General features: G+C 35.2%; 1 protein-coding gene across 1 annotated transcript in view; it reads left to right on the top strand.

Moving 5' to 3' along the window:
* Positions 1 to 13,565, top strand: part of CWF19L2 (CWF19 like cell cycle control factor 2) — a 162,587-nt gene that overhangs the window by 40,951 nt on the left and 108,071 nt on the right. The window contains exons 5-7 of the mRNA XM_044669061.1: positions 5,494 to 5,607; positions 6,131 to 6,250; positions 10,808 to 10,877. Of these exons, the coding sequence (XP_044524996.1) occupies positions 5,494 to 5,607; positions 6,131 to 6,250; positions 10,808 to 10,877 (304 nt within the window). The remainder of the gene's footprint in view (positions 1 to 5,493; positions 5,608 to 6,130; positions 6,251 to 10,807; positions 10,878 to 13,565) is intronic.

Below are 13,565 nucleotides of genomic sequence, written 5' to 3'. Positions count from 1 at the left end.
GGAACACTTTCTCATGTGCTTATTGATACTTTTGATTTCTTTACCTGAAAATTGCCTATTCATGTCTCTTGCCCATTTATCAATTGGGGAATGGCTTGATGTTTTATACAATTGCTTTAACTCCTTGTATATTTGAGTGATTAGACCCCTGTCAGAGTTTTTCGTTATAAAGATTTTTTCCCAATTTGTTGTTTCCCTTCTGATTCTTAAGTCTTAAGTCTTCCTGCTCTCAGGAACAAGCCCTGGTGAGCTGCCAATGTCTTAATGGGTGCCCCAAACTTGCTCTGACTCGTGCGCTGGCTTTGGAGTTGTAGGTGATGTGGGGTGTGGGGTATGGGGTTGCTCCGCTCGTGTTTTCGTGAGAGCTGTTTCACCCCTTTATAGCATGGAAATGCCCCGATTCCATGCACCTTCGATGCTGTGCTCTGTTGTGGGGTCCCTTCTTTCCTCTGGATTTGTTTTTATGTCTTCATGAGGAGTCCTATATGTGTGGATTAGGAGAGGTCCAGCAGTTACTTTTTACTCTCCCGCCATCTTAACCCCGCCTCCTACTGACTCTCTTCCATTTTTTTGAGATCATTCCAACATAATCCATGCCTATGTTCTTTCTAGTGTCCTATTAATGGTAAAGCTCTTAGGAATTACATGTATCACCTTCTCATATAGGAATATAAACAATTTAATCTTATTAAAATCCTTCATGACTTGTCTTTCATGTTTATTTTTTTATGCTTCTCTTTGAATATTGTTTGAACGTCAGACTTTCTATCTAGCTCTCATGTTTTCATTGAGAATGTTTGAAAGTCTTCTATTTCAGTAATATGTGTTTTTCCCTCTGAAGGGATTATACTTAGTTTTGCTAGTTTGGCTATTTTTGGATGTAATCCTAGCTATTTTGTTATCCAAAATATCATTAAAATCTTTTTGCTCCTTTAACGTGGAAGCCACTACATTTTGTGGGATTCTGACTAGTGATCTCTTTCTGGGGGTTTGCTGATTTCTCCTTTATCTGGTAGTTCTAGAATTTGGCTATAATATTCATGAGAGTTTTTACTTTGGGGATATATTTCAGGAGGTGATTGGTTGATTCAATTTTTATTTTTTCTTCTGGTTGTAAAATATCAGGACAATTTTATAATTTCTTGAAATATAATGTCTAGAATATTCTTTTTTTATCATGGTTTTCAAGTAGTTCAATAACTCTTAAATTATCTTTCCTCAATCTGTTTTCTGGATCATTTTTCTTTTGATGCTATATTTTGCATTTTCTTTTCTTTTTAAATTCTTTTGTCTTTTTAAAAAATGTTTCATTGAGCCATTAATTTTCAGTTTTCAGTTTTAATTTTTAAGAATTTATTGTCTTAGGGGCAGCTGGACGGCTCAGTTGATTGAGAGCCAGGCCTAGAGACAGGAGGCCCTATCTCAAATCTGGCCTCAGGCACTTGTAGGTGTGGGACCCTGGGCAAATCATTTAATCCCCTTTGCTTAGCCCTGGTCACTCTTCTGCCTTGGAACCAAGGTAGGTAAGGGAAGAATTTATTTTCTTCAGTGAATTTTTAAATCTCCTTTTTCTTTTTTCTTAATTCTGTTTTTTAAGAAGTTCTTTTTTTTTTTTCAGTGATGTTTTAAACCTCTTTTTCCATGTGACTACTTTTGCTTTTTCTTAAGGTTCTTTCCTAGTGACATTTTGTATCTTTTTTTACCGTTTGACCAATTCTGTTTTTTAAAAGTGTTATTTTCTCCAGTATTTTTTTGTGCCTCTTTTCCCAGACTGTTAATTCTCTTTTTTTATAATTTTCTTGCATTGCTCTTGTTTTTCCTCCCAGCTTTTCCTTTACCACTTTAATTTGATTTTTAAAATAATTTTTTTGTGCTTTCAGGAATATGGGCTTGTGTCCAACTTGTAGTCAATCAAAATTGAGATTTTGATTGAAGCTGTTTTGACATAATCTTATGAGTTTGTGTCTTAATCTTCCCTTTTTCCATAGTAGATTTTTTTGGTTAGGTTTTTTTTTTCCCCCAGCCTATTTCTTGACTTCAAATTTATCTTAAAGTTGGGATCTTCTCACCAAAAACATGTGTGTGCATATATGTGTGTGTATGCATATTGTATGGTATAATTATTCCAAGCTTCAGGCTCTTTTGTGCTGTTGTTTTTACAGCTAATTTGGGGGTTTTGGAAGTTTTTGGTACTTTGAAGATGGTGTGATATAGGGAGAAATGTGGTAACTGCTCTTCTGGTACCCATTCTAGCTCTTAGCCAAGAAGGATCTCTCATTCCTTGTATGTGCAACCACTTTGCTCCTCAGGACCCCAGGTCCTTTTTTTTTTTTTTTTTAACCACAAACACAAGTGCTTCTCTCTGATTTAGACCTGTTTCCCAGAAGTGGATGTGAGTATTGGAATTGCCAAATAGTACCTAGTACTGTGCCCAGTGCTAGCACAGTGTGGTCCACTATAATTTCTTTCAGAGCAGTTGTCCAGTTTCTTTGCCATCTATAGGTGTTGGAAGTTATCCAGCAGATCCAGGGTCTGGAAAGGTACACGGTTTAGGTGAGAAAGAATGAAGCAGAAGCTGGGGACTGTCGGTTTATCATGTTAGCTCATGATTGTTCCAATAGGCAGTGAGGTTGGGATTTATTATATACACCTTTCAAGAGCAGTTTCTTACAAAGCACAATTGAAATTACAGAATTATATCATGATTGGCATATAGCTTACAAAAAATTTCTCTCATGAAGATTATGCCTGGATGAGACAACATCCAAAGTTGAAAAAAGAGTCTCACTTTATCTAAATGCTAGTTTAGTAAAAAAGCTTCCATACTTTGAAAGATATGTTGAAGAACAAGCCTTTAAGATTGTGGGATGTATTTAGTCACTGGAAAGTACCTAAGTGAGAATGGAATTTGTCTCAGTTTGCCTATAGTGTCCTTGGAATGTCTTAAAGCAAGAGGGAAAAAAGATACAGAGCATCTTCTGCTAATGTCTGCTTTTTTCAGCTTGGGGGAAAAATTGTTAACTCCTTAACTGCTGGTTTAGTATACAGTACTTACAGGCTTTTTATAAAACTTGAAGCTATCCTAGAAGATTAAATTGATATGTTTTCAATAATAAAAGGAGCCACTGGGAGGGCTCCAGATTTTTATCTCAGATATGCCATTCACTGTATGACCTGAACTTTTCATGTCAAATGAGTCAATATAGGGCCTTGCCAGTTACATCAATTTTGATGGGGTCCAGATAAAAGTACCTATTGAAGATACTATTTTTCTGAGTGGCTCCCGACATATAGGCCAAGAACTCTTGAAGCTGCTACTGCTGTTGCAGCTACCTATTAAGAACCACAGCTGTTGTCATCATGCATGCATTTGACAAACTTCTACCTCAATGTCCAAAAAGTGTTATTATATAGTTGCCTATATGCATAGGAGAAAAGAGGTAGCATTAGTTTGTGGTACACAATTAACTTTTATTTCCTGCCCTTGATATCTAAAAATGTTATGTTAATTTTATTCTGTATTCCATCTCTTGGAATACATGTTTTTTCCTCTAAGAAATATTGCTTCTCTTTATTGAAATTTTTTCTACCAGTCAGATTAATAGGTTTGTATATTTTAACAGCTGGATGAAAAGATTTAACTTTAAAAATACCACTGAATTGGTATAAAAGTATATATATATGCGCTTTGAGGTACATCCCTTCCAATATCTTAACTTTGTAATGTGTTAAATACTTCCCAAATGCTCAATAGTCACATTTTTTATTGTCTCTTCCTAGGAGGACTCTAATTTCTGTTATTTAATAGAGTAAGGGCACTCTTCTAGTAATGTATTGATGAGAGATAATACTTATTTTTGCTAATTTTGTATTCAGGTATAAGTTGATTTTTGGCTCCGGGGATCTTAATTTCACATTTACTAAAGGATTCTCTTCTCAAACCCCAGGATTAGGCCTAAATCCTGAGATATTACCCAACCAGTGAAGATTGTGCATGCACAAAGATGCAAATAATTATGGGAGTCTCTATTAATTTGATTTTATAATGGGAGAATTGGATCCTAACTCTATAGCTTGTATTTGACCTCCTTAAGGCTAAAAGGAGCAGAAGAACAAATGAGAGTGGAAATCATTTGTCTTCTCTAAAGTTCAATTTCTCCTTTCTTTAGAACTCTTTTCCAAATGGTCCTTATTGGGAAAGTCTTTCTGGTATGCTGAAATTTCCTACCCTTCATTATTTGAAACCCTGCTTTCTAAAAATTTGAAGACTACATAAAATTTGAAACTATTTAGTTTCCTTTTCTCTTCTTAAAAAAAAATCCACCTCTTCTCATTCTATGAGTAAGGCTTGAAATTAGGTTTTTCTTTAAACTAGTCTTTTAAATGCTTTCTGCACTAAGAGATAATGCTTATTTTATACTTTCTTCTGGTGAGTTCCTAGAGAAAAAGGGGTCATGTTTACTTAAAGTTCTTTTTATAGCACCATAAGTACATAAACCCTTAAATGGCATTCTGACCTCAGACACTTCTTAGCTATGTGGTCCTGGCAAATCATTTAACCTCTATTGCCTAGTTCTTACTGGTCTTCTGTCTTGGAACCAATATACAATATTGATTCCAAGATGGAAGGTAAGAATTTTAAAAAAAGTTTATATGGCAGTAATACATGGAACACAGTAGTTTCTAAAGAATTGAAAATAAATATCACATAGAAGATAATATAGAGATGTATACAAATATGTGTGAACAGGTTGCTCATAAGGAACTTGAAGAGTGAGAGTCATTTGGGAAATATTTGATAGAAATGGATTTTCTGATTATGTGTTATAAGGATAAGGACTAACAGGTAGATGACCTGAATGCTCCACTGGTATCTTTGCAGTGTCAGGACAAAATGAGGAATGAGATGGATAAGATTCAGGCTGTGACTTGTATCCCTGGAAGAAACATCTAAATTAATGAGATCATAGATTCCTTTGAGGATTTAAAGAATTTACCAGCTTTTGTAGATAGTAAAGATATTATCATTAAAAAGCATTTTTTTGTTGCTTATTTGGATGGTTCCATCTCTCCCATTTTATTTATATCCATCCTTTTTACCAGTTATAATAGGACAAGTACCAGTTATAATTGGACAAATGGATTCATGATGATTTGTCATCTGCTTGATGTTAGGCAGAATTGGAACTTTGTATTGAAATGTGTTTTCTTTGTCAAACTATTATGGAAATGTTTATTGCTTTTTTTTAGTTTTGTGATATATTAAGAAAACAGCAATATTTTGGTTATTTTGTAGAATTGCATCAAAAATGACAGGCTTTACCTCTTTTAGTTTTTCAGTAACTTTTTTTTTAAACACACTTTATTTTGTTTAGAATGTACTTTCCTGCTGTGGTGTCTCTACTGATGAGTTGACTCCCCATTCTGATTTTGTAATTTTATGCTTAAATGTACAAATATGAGTATTTCATTTGTGCATTTTGTTGTTTGTAGAGTTCTGAAGAAGAATGGGTTGAAGCAGTTCCATTGCAGGTAACTGACACAGAAAAAGCCTGGAAAGTGAAGAAGGAAAAGTCTGATAAAACCGAAGATGCCCAAATTGTTCAGGTGAGCAGCCTGATTTCTAGTAAAGCATGTGTGTTCTTATGCTAGAAGAACTACATTTTTAATGTAACTATAATTTCTTAAGATAAAAGATTGACTCCAGAAACTTTGGATGACTATTATTAGGTATATGCCATGTTTTGGGTATTTGCTTCTGCTGAATCTTTTTTTTTGGAGGGGTGCAGTTGCTATCAGATACTTTGGGAAAGAGTACATTTTATTTCTGGCTCTTAGTTTTCAAGTATCTTATTTAAGAGAGGAAAGTGATAGCCTCACAGTTAGCTGTATTTGTTATTCTTTAGTTAGATAATAGGGAATTGAAAATTAAGTGCCTTACTGATTAGAGCAATTCTTTAATAGCTAAACTTGACTGTTCCATTCTTTTAAAATTTATTCTTTTATATTTTTGTAGGTACAAGAAATAAAAAAAAATTATGCATAAAGATTGACAAAACAACTGCTAAAAAGTCAATTTATACAAATTTTGTTCTAAGCACTTGAATTGAAATGGCTTTTTTTTTCATAGAGAGATGAATGGATGACCTTTGATTTTATGTCTATTAAAACTGTATCATCATCATCACTCAAAGATGAAAAACAGACTGCAAAGAAAATAGAGCAAGAGAAAGCCCAAGTGATTGAACAGGTAAATATTCTTTATAAGAACTTAGCACTCATCAACAGCATACACATTTTAATATACAAAGAATGAAAAAGAGGATTTTATATTAAATTATAACTTCTTCTGATTTTTAAAAGTATATATCAATTTTAGGATGACAGTAAAATTTTCATTTCTTTGTGAAAGTAAAACTTAAGAAAGTAGATTGCTTAGATAAGTTTGTGATATCTCATTTGCTAAATACTTAGGAGTTAAAAAAGATCATTGTGTTAATAATGTATTTTTATTGCATAATATTTCATAGAGCTAGGGAGCTAATAAATTTCAGGTTATTCATGAACTAGGATGGGATAAACTTAAGATCTTTACTTCAGTATGATTGGTTTCCTTTGTAACCTTATGTATTTCATTAATTTAAAAGCATTATTCTGAGATGGGGTTAATAGGCTTCACAGATTATATAGCACGCAAAAAAAGTTAAGAGTTCTTCTGGAATAAGTTTTAATTGAAAATAAATATAAACAGTATTTCAACTTAGAGAAAAAGCCCAGTTCAGATGAGTTCGTGGTGAAACAATTTTTCAAGAATTAAGGAGTAAAATCCTTTTACATACCCTTCTTCAGTATTTGACATTCAACAAACATTTCATTATATACTTCTGTGTGCAAAGTGTTGTGAACACACACACACACACACACACACACACACACACACACGTTAGTTTAAAGAGGGAATGGGCAGAAATAATTAGGGGTTTGTAAGGGAATGAAGGTTTCCTGAATTCAGGTGAAGTATCTACCTTTTTGTGAAACCATCTGTTATTTCCCTTATGCCCTCAGATTTGTTTAATAATTTCTCCTTCCCCAGATTACTTTGTATCTGATTTAATTACCCTTTCTTCATAGCCAGCCTTTATTATAAAGAATTATCCCCTTTCTTTGAATCTCTTCCCCCCTTATTACCTCACTGTTCCTATGTGGCAAATTGTCATCCTTGTGGACTCTCCCATGATGTTTCGTATTTCATCTGTGTTCTCATCTTTTTTTCTAGTCTCATAGGATGGAACAGGCCTGTTTCTTGCCAACACTTCTCCACTTCCATTTTTGATTCTTTTCCCACTTATCTCCTCTAGGAGCTTGTTCCAGTAGTCTTTTTGTCACTTTTGCTTATCTTTAATTTCTTCTTCTATCTTTCAGCTTTGCCTATAAGCATACTCAAGTCTTTCCTTGCACGGGAAGAACATTGGTTTTGTAGCCAGAGGTTTTGGGTTGGAATTCTGACACTACTATTTACTAACTAAATATATCAACTTGGGCAAATCACTTAGCCTCTCTGGTTAGAAAAGGGATTTGTACAGGGTTATGCAGCGGAATTCTGTAGAACAGAGAAAGCAGGGAGAAGTGGTTGGAATCTTGGTGGGGGGGGGGCTTTTGGGAGTCACTGGTGCCTGAGAGGGTGACGATTGGAACTGGGAGGGGGGAGACTGGGTGGGGACAGGTTGCTCTTAAACTCTGTGAAGAGAGCCAGCTCTGAGACAGCTACTCCTGAACTGAAAATAAACCAAATCCTGTGAGATTTCCCATCGAATCCTGAAATCTATTGAGACCCTGCAACTGTTTCTGATTCACTGGAAAAACAAGACCTTTGTGGGATCCAATCAAACTGACAGTTTGCCCAAGGGGTCAGCCCTGAGGGTAGGCTGGATAGGTCCTAAAGCTTGTCCTCTCTTCTAAGTAGCTGCTTCCTAGAGACTTAATTCATTTTGATTTAGCCTAGGATTAGCCAGCATAGGAAATATCAGATAGGGAGTGATTAAAGCGCTAGCCTCTGCTTTAGCTGAGGCCTGAAGAAACTTGCTGTTTTATCTGGGTCATTAGCCAGGGCAACCTAATAACCCTCTTTCCTGACTGAATCTTGTTTATCCTTCTTTTAAATAAATTATCATAAAAATAAGGGAAGCAGTAAGATCAATGATATAGTAGAAGCAGAAAGAAGATTTTTGGTTGGGGGGTATCCTAGAGAGAGAGTTACTAGACTGGGTTTAGCAAAACCTCCCAGTCGCCGGTTCTGATCTCTCTTCCAGGTCAGCTTCTTGTGTCAGGGGAGAATACCTTGGAGAGACTAGGTTAAGCAAAACTCCTGGCAAACCGTTAATACCATCTCTTGAGGTGTTTCTCTGCTTCTGTCACAGGTTACTCTGCTATCCATTTCACTATATTGTACTGGCAAGATAGAGAGCGTAGCCATTTTCACTCTCTGCCTCAGAGGGAGTTACCTTGTCAGATCAAGTTACATAAAATCCTGATCAACCGTTATATTTATAATACAGGATCTCCATTTCCCTTTTAACAATTGGGTTTACCATCTTTGAAATGTGGGAAATGGATTAGATGAATTATAAGGTTCCTTATAGTTTTACATCTATGATCCTATGTCCTTAATTTCTTGTCTTATATCTTCCCTTAATAGATAAACAATAAGGCTTGACAGTCATGAAGAGCCAGTTTATAGAAGAATTTGTATAATAGAATGAGAAATTTAGTTTTGATGATATGAGCAATAAAGATTTAAGAAAAAGGAATTAATTAAAACAATGATTTAGGAAGATTACTCTCATAATAGTTATAGTTATTGGATGCTAGACTTATATTTTTCTACAGTTTTATTATATCTCATTGGCACACTCAGATTTTCAAATATACTCATGATCTTATCCATTTGGAAGTTTCCTCCAACAATACAAGTTGTAATCCATCTATATATATCCATGTTCTGTGACTTTTTGTTCATATCCTCCAATAGATTTACCCTAGTGGACTCACCCACCAAGCTGGAGTTCTTCCTCAGTTTCTCTTAATATTTTGAAGGTACCAATGAAAACTCTTTCTCTATCTGTTGTCCTTTTCTGTAACCATATAAACAATCCATCTGTTCCTATCAGACATTCCTTGTTGGTATCTTACACTCCCATTTTCTTTGAACATCCTTATTGGTTATATGTTGTAGCATTATCACACCTTATATGAGCCTTTCCATTATTCATTTAAATCTAGTTAGCAATAATTTATTAAGGGTGGATTATGTCAAGGGCTCTGTATTAAGTGCTGGAAATACAAAGAATGACAAAATCAGTCTCTGCCTTCAAGGAACTCCCATTCTAAAGGAAGAGATAGCTTCTGAATAATTATATATAAACAAGATCCATGGAGTATAAATTGAAGATCCTCTCAGAGGGAGGTAAGAGTTGCCAGGAAAGTCTTCTTGTAAAAGGTAGAGGTTTTAGTTATAATTCTTGAAGGAAGATAGAGAAACCAGGAGGAAGAGAATTCTGGCTTAATGGATTTCCTAGTGAAAAAATAAGTCAGGAGATAAAGTGTAATGTTCTAGGAACAGCAGTGAAACCAGTTTCACTGAATTATAGAGTACATTGAGGGGAGTAAGTATAAGGAAGCTGAAAAGGTAAAAGAGATCAGGTTATGAGGGGCTTAAAAAGCTAAAAACACAAACATAATAAAAGCATATGAAAAACCATAGAGAAATCTCCTTTTTAAGCTGGATTCAAGGAAGGTAACAATAAAGAAACAGACAAAAAAATGATCTTCAGCTGCCTGGAGATGTAATGCCTACTGGAGATCTTTAAGGAAGGGTTGTGTGCCCATTAGTCTTGTTTGTTGTGGGAAGGATTTTAGTTCAGCTGTCACTTGGATTTAGGTGGCTTCTAGGGCCCCTTCTAACTCAGTGAGTCCATGTCATTCTTTCTCCAGATCAGAGGTTCTTAACTTTTCTGTGTTATAGACTCTTTTGGCAGTCTGGTAAAGCCTATAGACTTCTCAGAATAATGTTTGTTTAAATTCATAATTGAAGGAAGTGCTAAATTTCAATTAGAGGTTACTGAAAACAAAATTGTAATTTTTTTCCTGTCCAAGTTCATCGACCCCTTGGAATTTATCCATACATTTCCTCTGCTTTATAGTTAGTAAAGTAGAACTGTATTATGTATATCTTTCCTGATTCTCTAATAGTAATTTAAAATGTATTAGTGCTTCTTTGCATATAAAATATAAAAAGACATTTGGCCAAAACAAAAGTTAAGAAAAACACAGCATATTTTGATACATGGAAAATAATAAATTTATTACAGTACATTATTAGTTTTTAATGTATATTTATTAAAAATCATAGAATTAAAAAGCTGAAAGAAACCCATAAGATTATCTAATCTAATTTAGTTGATAAGGCATACAGAAGTTAAATTATTTTCCCAAGCCTCTTACTTGTGTAGTGACAAGAATTCAAATGACAATGACTACATAATTGATCTTCATAAAGGCAGTTCTTTGAGGATGGCAGACTTTTTTAGAATGAGAATTTATGTGAGCTGTTTAATATCTTTTAGAATGCTTAGCATTTTAAAAAATATTCTTATTTAAATATAATCTTCTGGAAGGGAAAAATTCACCCTATAAACCTCAAAATAGCAATTTGTATTGTAATTATTGTAGTACTGGATCAAGTATTTGTAAAACCTAAAAGCATTGTGTACTTTTTAATTCTGACTCTTGAAAATGTTGTTTGTTGTAGTCTAGACTTTCTGAAAGAGAATTGAACCCCTATTGGAAAAATGGTGGAACAGGTCTACCACCAGAAGATAGTAAGCCATCATCAGCTGCTAAAGGTAATAAATACGCAAATTTCTTTTAGGTTCCACTTCCAAAATAACCTGGGTTTGTTTTTAAAACAGTAGATGTGTTACAAATTCTTGACAGAATAAAAACTCCAACTAAGATTTGGGAATTCAGGTTTCTCCATTGACTATGTAAATATTATTGAACTTGTTCCAAGAAGATTTGCATGTACAATGTCCACACCCATTAAAAACCATTTTGGCTTGAGAGCTAAACCAAGTTGAGGGAAGCTGACTTAGTGATTTAGGGGGTTATCTACCCCAACCATGTGAAGACTTCGTGGTGGAATAGAACAGTTTGTTCCAACAGCCATGAAGATGGGTGAAGCGAGCCCTATGGAGTGCTTAGAGCTTGCTTAGTCATTGAAAATGCCAAGGTTATCCACTGCATCCTGGGCCATTGCCAGTCATCTTGACTTTTGTCTTGCCACTGGACTTGGATAACCCTGAAAGAGAGTCACAGCTCATGACTATGTAAATCTACTTGAATTAAATCAAATTCACAGAGCAAGTCAAGATGATGTCTTTGGTCCTCTTCAAAAACAAAGGACAAACAATATTATTGTATTTGTAAGCTGTCTGCAGCAGAAGGAACGAATGACACTAGTAGAACTTCATCTACTAGCCTACCCACTTCAAAGGCTCAGCAAGATGTTGCTTGCATGGAAAGAGGAAAAGTCTCTTAAGTCCTGGGAGCAGGATCCAAAACTCAGAGACTCCCTCTCCTTTTTTTTTCTGGGGTCATGGAATTTTCTGTGTAGACAATAATTCTATTCTTCTGGATTCTGCCTTAGGACTTTCCTGATTCCATGACAAGACTCACCTGGAAATCTCTAGGAAATCATGCTAATGCCTATTGATCCTTTGTGAATGTTTTCTGTCTTTTTAAAAAATCAAAGTTCTCTTAAGCAGACAAAGGCTGTGCTGCCCTTCATAGGATTGATTTCTTAATGGATGGCTTGTAGTCTCTTAAAAAAATTCTCCATTTTTAGCTGAATTCAAGAAACATTTATTGAGTGACTTGTACTCAGAGTATTCCACTAATGCTTTAGGACTTAAAAAGTTTAGATAAGACAAGATCCTGGATCTTTTGGAGCTTATGTTTTGGTAGGAGTTTAATTACTCTCCTATGCGTTTAATTATCACTTAGAATAAAAAAGTCTTTTCAGATCCAAAGATTGGTTTTCTATCCTAGTTTATATAGGATCCACTAAATAATTTATACTAAAATACAGAAAGAAACTAGAAACTAGATAACCTTCATTTATATGTTTGTTCTTATTTAACTCTGTCAAGCTGAAGGAATACAGAGTTTCCCTTAGAATCCTGGAGGCATTTTTCCCCTGTACTTTGGATACTGTTTTTATTTACTGCATCTGAATGGGGTATTGTTTCTTTTATGGCACACAGCTTCGTCTCTTGAGTTACATGTGCTGCTTGTGTGTTAACACAATGTAAATCCCTTTCCCTTTCTTTATCCAAGACTTCTTTTTGATCACAGCTTGGAATAAAGTTATGAAGCTGCGGTTGCTGAACCATCAAGCTGGATTGTAATGCTTCATCTTTCTGCAAGCAATTACTAATCCTTCCTATGAAGTCCTTTTGTTGCATATCCAAACCATCCTGTAAGGAATATGCTAACTGACTTTCTTCAAGCTCATTGCTTGATGTCCCATAGACATTTTTCCTCATTTGTAAGATGTCTTGCAACTCTTCATTTCTGCAATAGTCTTTTCCCTACCCCTTTTATTCACTACAGTAAATTCACTCTTATTGTTGCCCAGCCTAACCAGTGTGCTGTCTATACCCTCTGCCTTTTTTCAGTCACTGTTATTATAATATTTTGTCAGTTCCAGTGTAAGGGGGGGGGGAAAGGGTTTTTTGGTCGAATATATTAAAAGATGGTCACCAGAGGATTGAACAATTATCAATCCTCAATTAAGAATAATCTCAAGTCAAAATTGACTTTTATGGAAGTTTATTTACAATTGAGAATAGAGGGAGGAAATAAGGAAATAAGAATCTAACACAGTAGGTAAATTATTATGATCCTCTAATTAATCCAGGTAGATCTAATTAACCCTCAGCCAAGAGTCAGAGGGCCAGAGGCCTGGAGGTGAATGAAGCAATTCACATAGTCTTTTAAAGGGAAGTTCCTTAAGAGAAGTTCAGGAAGATTCAGTCTTTAAACTCACCACGTGGACTTCTAAAGAAGATATTGAAAGCAGTCTCACCAAGGTCTCAGTATTCCAGCCAGCACTCCTCCATGAACCAGAAGAGTTCCTTCCCCAGCCGCCCTCTTCACCAGAAGTCCTCTCCAGCAGAAGACCTTCTCCTTTTAAAGGGGTCACTTATGCATCACTTCCTGTGCCTTCCCCTTAGTTTGCGTGTCCAATCACAATAGATACTTCTCATAGAATTGCTTAGGGGGCAGTCAGTTGATTCTGATTGGTCACCCACTCTAGCACAGGTGGGTTATGGACCTCCCAGAATTGGAGGTGCTCTCACCTTTGGTGATTAAATCTAAAGATGGGCAGCGTAGACTTAATCTAATTATCACACCAGGCAATCAGTTCATATATTTTTGGGTTTCACTTCTTGTCTCACATAACTTTCCATTTCACTTAATGAAGGAGTATGGCTAAACTTTTTACA

The sequence above is a fragment of the Gracilinanus agilis genome, chromosome 3 (genome assembly GCF_016433145.1).
Source record: "Gracilinanus agilis isolate LMUSP501 chromosome 3, AgileGrace, whole genome shotgun sequence".
Classification (NCBI taxonomy): Eukaryota; Metazoa; Chordata; class Mammalia; order Didelphimorphia; family Didelphidae; genus Gracilinanus; species Gracilinanus agilis.
This window is presented reverse-complemented; position numbering and strand designations above follow the sequence as displayed.